Raw genomic sequence first — 7,703 nt, forward strand, 5'->3', positions numbered from 1 at the left:
CTTCAATTAATTTTATAACATTCCTCAAAAGAACATAAATTCTTGTTTTGAGTTCATAATAATGAGTTTCTCTAAAATTTGTAAATATATTTTAAGATTATTATGAAAACAATTTTTTATTAAAGATAACTGTTACTTAAAAGGAAGAAAATAAATTGAGTAATCATGAGACTTTTCTTAGCAATAGAATGATATTTTTCTGTGTGTATACGGATAGAATGGCTTTACCAAGGGTTTTACTAAATATAAAAAATTACTTTCTAAACTTTTAGAGTGAATCTCATTTAAAAAAATGAAATCTTACTCTTAAATATTAAAAATTGCATCTCTTTTCAAGATTGGCTCAATTTTTACTCTTCAGAGCGAGATGCCACTGCAAAGAATTTAAAAATGTTAGGTATATAGATCTCTGAAAATTTTATTTGAACCATAAAATTATATACAGACCGCTCAAACTGATTAGAATGTTAAAATTTTTTGCAATATTGTCATCAACATTTAAGCGTTCTATACATATTTATTTTGATGGTCCAAACAAAATTATTATCAGATCTGTAGCTAGTTAAGTTTTTAAATACTTTAGCAAAACCATTCTTTTTTGTAAATCGTAAGTGACACACAGAAAAACATAAGCAGAAAGATGTAAGCAGTTGAGCGAATCAGCCAATCGTAGTGAAAAACGTAAGGAAATAACGTAAGTAGTAGCAAATAAAAAATGTTGACTTGCTTACTGCTTACGATTTTCTGTACCACTAGCTTATCGGTTGAATATATTATAATATATATGTTGGATATTGCGCTCTTTATTCCAAACCTAAAATTCCAAATCTATCTCAAGTATTAAATGCATTTAGTTTCGGTGTTTAATATCAATAAGTGACTCGATAGCTGCAGTTATCAGTCAGAAAAGTGCGACGTTATGATAAAGAAGAATTATGGGAAGATATGGAAAGGACAGCGATGCCAGTGAGTGACTCAGAGTTCTCCTTGCTCTGCTGTACCATCTCGATTCCACGTATTGCATCTGCATGTTAAGTTAGATTGACTCCGAGAGAACTGAACCGTGAACCACTCGAATACCCGCGCGGTCTTCGCCGTCTCTCCCAGCCTCCTCTTCTCCTTTCCTTCGCGATACACACTCGCCGGAGTGTACGCACTCTCGCGTCGCACGCAAATGTGTGCACCAATTGTATTTGCATATTTCAAATTATTTCGAGGAAGAGATGCTAAGTGGAGCGTCGCCTCTGCGCAATGGAGCGATCCCTCCCTCCTCTCCGGTTTATCTACGCCATTTCTTTTTTTTTCCATTTGTTTCTCTCTCTCTCTCTTGTTCGCGTAAGTACGCAGATGCATACGGGGCGACCCATCGTGTAATCGATACCACAAATGGAGCCCATCGCATTGCTCCACGAAGCTACCGCGCCACTCGCCCACACGCGAACGCATTTTAAACGAAAGAGCATTCTCGTGCGCCTACGTAATGGACGACTCTCGAAATCGTACCAGCGTCATTTAAATATTTGCTCGCCACGGTTCTGCACTGCGAATTCTATTTCGCGAAATCTTGGAGAGCGCCGAGAGAAGTTTTGCAGGTGAGCCTTCGCTTACCCTAAATGTTGAAGGAAATTTTGTTCTCGACCGTCGCTCGCGCATCTTCCCGCGCGTTTATTTGCGTTTTTCGCATCCGCCGTTCTGACGAAAATAAATAAAAATTACGTGACGGCGGCCCGACATCGCGGGCGTTGCATCCCCGGGCGAGTTTATATTTGCGAATTTTCACGCTCGACGGCCGAAGTCGTTATGAAGTTGTTTGCATGCCGAGTTCTCGTCAAGCATCGGCACGTCTTACCTTGCGTATCGGCACAGTCACGAGAAAACGATGAGGCGCGATTTGACGAGAGAAACGACAAAGAAGCAGCAGAGGAAGGGTGACGGGGAGATTACGCGGTATCGGTTCCTTTTTTTCGCCCGCGGGATTCGGCGTGGATTGCGTCTGCGAAAAAGTTACGTGGAAATACTCGCGGCGTGATCTCTGAGATGGAAACTCGCTCGCTCGCGTGCGCGGATATAAAAGAAACTTTCCTCTCGCGAAAAAATAATATGCATCACGCGCGGTGCCTTTTATGTGCACGCATCTTATCTAGCGTATATTCAACGTATATATAACGTTCTTTTTGTCGCAAAGAGAATATTCCTGCTAGACAAAAGTCGCTTCTTTCAAACCATGCTACGTATCTCGCAAACTTGAATGATTTTATTCGATTTTTCGTCGCTATTAGTGTCTTCTCATGTCGTTTAACTGCCACGACATTATCGAACGAAGTTCAGTGAGTGCCTTAAAGGTTATCTACGATGGAAGTAGTAAGCTGTAAGAAATTGACAAATCATAGTCGATTATTCTCCTCATATTCGACTGTGATCGATCAATTTCTTACAGCTTATTGTCTCCATTGTAGACGGTCCTTTTAGTTGGTAGCATATATAAAAACGGTAAAACATAAGCAGTAAGCGAATCGGTCCATCACAATTGAGAACGGAAAGCGGCATTTATGTACAATGAAATTTTAAGGCGTAAAACTTAAGCTTTACGTCTTAAGCCATAAGAAATTGACCAATCACAGTCGCTGACTGTGAGGAGAACAATCGACTATAATTGGTCAATTTACGGCTTAAGGCTTAAATCTTAAGTTTAACGTTTTAAAATTTCATTATAGACGACGTTGAAAGTAATAACGTAAACTATAGTAAATAAAATATGTTGATTTACTTATTGTTTATGTTTTTCTATGTGCCGCAGCTTTATAATTATCGGTTTTTTTCTGATTTCATAAATTCTTTGAGCGAATTCAGTTAAATATTGTGGTGCGTATATTAATATACGTATATTAAAGCCGTTGTACTGATCTAACTGAGTAATCGATTATGTAACTTTTTCCTTAGGACGGAAACGTGAAAAGTGAATAATTTCTTACTTTCAATGATAAAAATGTTCACTTTTCATATTTCCACTTAAGAAAAAAAGTTACATGATCGCTACACGCTATTACGTTTCCATGACTCGATTTATGTCGAAGTTATAATATTGATGTTATGAAATTGGCCAATCATAGCTTACCCTCTGAAGAATGGAATGATTGTGATTGGCCAGTTTCATGAATCGATGTTATACTTTCGGCATAAATCGAGCCGTGTAAATGTAGTCCATGAGTAAAAGTGACAAGTGCAAATATTAATTACATATTTTATCGAACAGTACAATAAAGTGTATTGAAGGTTTCACGATTTAACTTCTAAAAAAACGATGTTGCTGAAGTATCTAACAATTTAGCTATATATATGTAGATTAAAAATAATTTTGTTGAACTATCAAAGTTATGTAGGATATTTAAGTATATATTCTGCAAAAAGTATTTATATTCTAACAATCAATTTGAATGTCTTATGTAATTATATTGTCCAACAAATTATATTTTTAGATCTATATCTAGTTAAATTTTTAGATATTTTAGCAAAATCGTTCTTTTCGTATACATATTAAATAGACATCTTTATATCAATTTGTGTACAACGGTTTTAATGGACATCGTAGCGAACTGAGTACATCCAACCAAATTTGTTTTCTTCACGAACCAGAATATCAAACAGCTCTTGGAAAAGACATTGAATTAAGAATGCAGATATGTTGTTCTTTGGCACGTGCCGCATAACCGCCGTGCGTTACTATTAATAGCCGCGAAACCAGGAGGTAGAAATGATCGAAATGTTGGCGCCAACAGAAACAAATCTTTATTAGGAACAACAGCATACGGTAATCTCATTCTGCAACGGTTGCTTGGTAAAATCATCCCGCGCGTCATTTAGCGTCGGATACTGGCTGCCTCTCTTGGCTCGATATAATTTCTGTTTGTAAATTAACACGCGACACTGGGCCAAGTCGCTTGCTCGACGTTTCTATACTTAGTGCACACATCGACGCTGCCGGAACGGAACGGCAGCTGCACGATGCTGATGTCGTAGTCGGTGTTGACTAGCAAGGCGTTCAGTGAAGGTAGATGCAACTTGTTGACTAAGTCACTATCTTGAAGCTCACCGGTCACCGGATTCACGTAGGAACAACGAATCTTCGCCAGCACGCAGGTGGTGGTATTGATGAATAATTGCACAAGCTGCGTGTTCGTAAGATTGATGTAGGTTCTGTTGACGTTAGGGAATACTGTTGAAGCTTCGCGAACGCATTCCCTGAGCTATGGAAAGTATTCATCAGTGGGGAATTCGTTGCGCTCGTCGCACTCTCGCGTCAGATTTTGCGGTTTGAATCCGGTTAAGTGTATTCATCGTGCAGAGAGAGAAACTGTACAAATATATATAATATAATACAGGTAATTTACAGAATTCACGGAGAATTGTGCGCGAGACATCTTCAGGTCCGTGCGATCATCGCGGAGATACATTTCCAACGAGGAAGAAAGTCGTGTTGCTTCGAAAATATGAAGATTACTGGCGGCGCGGATCAATGGCTGGACCATCGGTCGTAGTACTCGTAGTTATAGTTTCTATTATTGTGCAGACGCCCCTTTGTTTCAGAAATTTTAAAAATTTAAAAAAATTCCGCTGCTCAATTTGCCTTGCTGCTCCTCGCAACAGTGGCTCACTTCTTCTGATTGCAGCCTAGATAATATTTACAATAGGTGTTTTCTTATTATTTATTTATATTGTTTACAATATTTATAATATCATAATTTCTAATATTATTGAGTATTAAAAATATAGATAAATAAAAAATTGGTTAATAAGCAAGACTAAAATTATTAAGAAATAACGTATTACACTGTTAAATTCATAAAGTCAAGTTATACCCAATTTGAGTTATTTTTAATCATGTCTACAGGTCGTCATTACTTCTATCCAATATATTGCTAATTTGACTAAAACAATGGATTTAAGGAGGTTCTCCAGTCATAAAACACATATATTAATATTTACGCTTTAAACGAACTACATACATGTGAAAATTGTATTCATAACATTATGTTTTCATTGAGTAACACATTTTTACAGATTATTTATTTTATTTATTATTAGTTTTATTGTTATAAACAAAAATTTTTTAAATAATAACAAAAATCTAAATTTTTTAATATAAATATATTAAGTACTAAACATTACTTATGCAAAGTTTCATTGAAATTCACCAATTAGTTTATAACAAATAAATATTTTGTTTATTTACTGAACAATTAATGTCTGCATTTCAGTGTACTTTACATAAAATTTTTGAATCATGTAGTACTTATATAAAAAAAATTGAGATTTTTATCATTATTTTGTAATACATTTTCATATACTTCTATTAGAATACAAATTTAAAAAATATTACTTTTTATTGAAATAACTTTTGATCCAGATGGTAAAAAAATTTGAAAAAATTCATGAATGCCTCTATTTTTATAACAATTTTATTCTCAAAATTTGATCAAGTTCCTATATTATATCAAATGACTGGAGAACCTCCTTAAACAATTTAACTTATGAAAATGTATTAAATTTGACTCAAACTTAGTTTATTATTTATTAAATGCATACGTTAATATGGACGTTGTTTATTTTGAAACAATTTAACTATCGATTAACTTACACTGTGACACATATAGAAGTAAAAATAACAAAATGTTATTTAACTCAAGGAATTGAGTTGTCTTTGCTCTTTTGATATTTAACAGTGTAGTAAATATATTTTATAGTTCTTTTACAAATATTAGGTTGTATACATATTAGTATCAAAGAAATAAAGATATCCGTGGGTGTACGTGTAACGTGCGTAATATGAGCAGAAAAACAAAACGATAGCATTCCATAAGGAGGCGTTGTATTGAGCGTGGTGAAGCATAGGGAGAGGCAATCGTAGAATAGCGTATCGAGTGACACGACTAATAGCTATTAGTTCAGAGTTCAATTCTTACCAAGTTGTTCTTATTGACTTGACGAATGCATTCTAAGAACGAGCAGTATATTATCGTAGGGCTTCGTGCATCGGGCAAACTGGTCACATTCTAGAGAAAAATCAGGACATAACGAATTGTAAAATTTGTTGGAAAATTACGAAACGTTTATATTAGAGAATAAGATGAATAAACGATCGTTTTATGCACGTACTTGCAAATAGGCCTGACAATGACCGTAGCTGGTGTTGTTGAGATAAGTGTCGGCGCACGCAGACATAGTTATTAACATGGAGTAACCCTGCGGTAAGATGCTGGCACGATAGAAGCAACCGTAACAAGCATCACGTCTCGTCAAGTTGGAACCCTGCGACTGATTGCACAACTGGTTCAGCAATTCAGGTATCTTCACTCTGAAAAGGAAAATCATGTTATACAACGCGAAATAGATGATAAAATATTCTTTCTTTTCTTTTGCGTTAAGGGGATCCCAAAGCGAAGCTCGAACTCCGACAAAGTCACTAGATGTCGCTGTTTTGTCCAGCGCATCGACATGTCTTTATATACTACCACACCAATATCTCACGCAACCTATGATACATTCAGTCGCACATTCGTGTCAATTTTCGTATAACAAATTCGCGATAAAGCGTCTAATTCTAAGAACTCGACGTTATTTGTTCGTGCAAACGCTACGTGTTTGTGGATCACTATTTCGTAAGTACAGGTTGCAAAACTTTCGTATCAAACAAATGTTGTCACGACTTGACAGCTTGAGACGCCATGTTACACTAAAAAATGGTAAAAAATATATCAATTTCGAAATTTTTGGTCGTTCTCGGTATAAACTCCACCTCATAAACACGTATTAATGCGTATGCTTTAATCTTGGAAAAGGATTTTCGAATCTGTAAAAGAGAAAAAAAGTATTTGTTATACAAAAATTATATGATTTAGTCGGTAATACAGGCGGTTTTAGGATCCCCTTAAGAATAGCAATTTGAATAATTCTATACTGTTGTTTAATCGCGCCGAAGGCCCCCAGAAATGTTCCTAGGCTGTCTTGCAGAGAATCGACGAAGTTTACACTGGAGATTGTAAAGAGTATTAACATCACGACTAATACCGTTCTCGTCATTGTTGCACGCGACTGCTCAGCAATTTCACTCGAATAGCGCCGGGTTGGTACTTTTATACCGATGTGTGAATCTGATAAAACGCGCCAGGGATGTATTTGAACTCATTCGTTTAAAAAGTATGATTTAATTTGTTCTGTTACATTCTTTTTGAAATAATTTTATACTGAAAGATCTACTGAATGATCTCCCTTAAAAAAATCAAGAATCGTTTACACGAACGTCAATTAAGTGCCGAGTCCGAATAGCTAACAATAAGTTTTGTTTCTCTTGTAATTTAGATTACGACTTGGACTGCAATTTGGTAATTCCGAGTTTGATAGCGCAATTTATTGCACGATTTCATCGACCTCGTTTGGTTTTAACTCATAACTTCACTTTACTCTTTTTCTCCTTCAACTTGTTCAAAAAAGTAGAGTTTGATTTCGATGGTTGTGTAAGGTTAAAGTTAATCGACGTTGAAACGAGTCTTCAATCTGACTGCCTCCCCATTTTACTTTTTTTTTTATTCGCGATTGGTTGCTTTGCGGCCCTGGCTGCGCTGAAGCTAAAGCGTAACGATTCCCATTACTTGCGACCTCGCACACGAGGCCGTGACACGTGGTTGATCGTCGTTGTCTCGTGAAAA

At 36.1% G+C, this 7,703-nt stretch overlaps 1 protein-coding gene across 1 annotated transcript; it reads right to left on the reverse strand.

Annotated features, from left to right (window-relative positions):
* Positions 1-3,911: 3,911 nt before the first annotated feature.
* On the reverse strand, positions 3,912-7,077 carry LOC108729334 (uncharacterized). Its single transcript, XM_018458392.1, has 4 exons — positions 6,956-7,077; positions 6,154-6,352; positions 5,961-6,050; positions 3,912-4,244 (listed from the first exon to the last, which is right to left on the reverse strand). The coding sequence occupies exons 1-4, from the start codon at positions 7,075-7,077 to the stop codon at positions 3,912-3,914; spliced, it is 744 nt and encodes a 247-aa protein (XP_018313894.1).
* Between the last annotated feature and the right edge of the window lie 626 nt (positions 7,078-7,703).

Source organism: Mycetomoellerius zeteki, unplaced genomic scaffold (genome assembly GCF_001594055.1).
Source record: "Mycetomoellerius zeteki isolate Tzet28-1 unplaced genomic scaffold, Tzet1.0 scaffold73, whole genome shotgun sequence".
In the NCBI taxonomy this organism is placed as follows: Eukaryota; Metazoa; Arthropoda; class Insecta; order Hymenoptera; family Formicidae; genus Mycetomoellerius; species Mycetomoellerius zeteki.

Excerpts from the sequence above, each read along its gene's own strand:
- LOC108729334 (XM_018458392.1), bottom strand. The coding sequence starts at position 7,077 with ATGACGAGAACGGTATTAGTCGTGATGTTAATACTCTTTACAATCTCC. Across the intron at positions 6,353-6,955 it reads TTCGGCGCGATTAAACAACA|AGTGAAGATACCTGAATTGC; the intron begins GTATAGAATTAT and ends TTTCCTTTTCAG. Across the intron at positions 6,051-6,153 it reads ATTGTCAGGCCTATTTGCAA|AATGTGACCAGTTTGCCCGA; the intron begins GTACGTGCATAA and ends ATTTTTCTCTAG.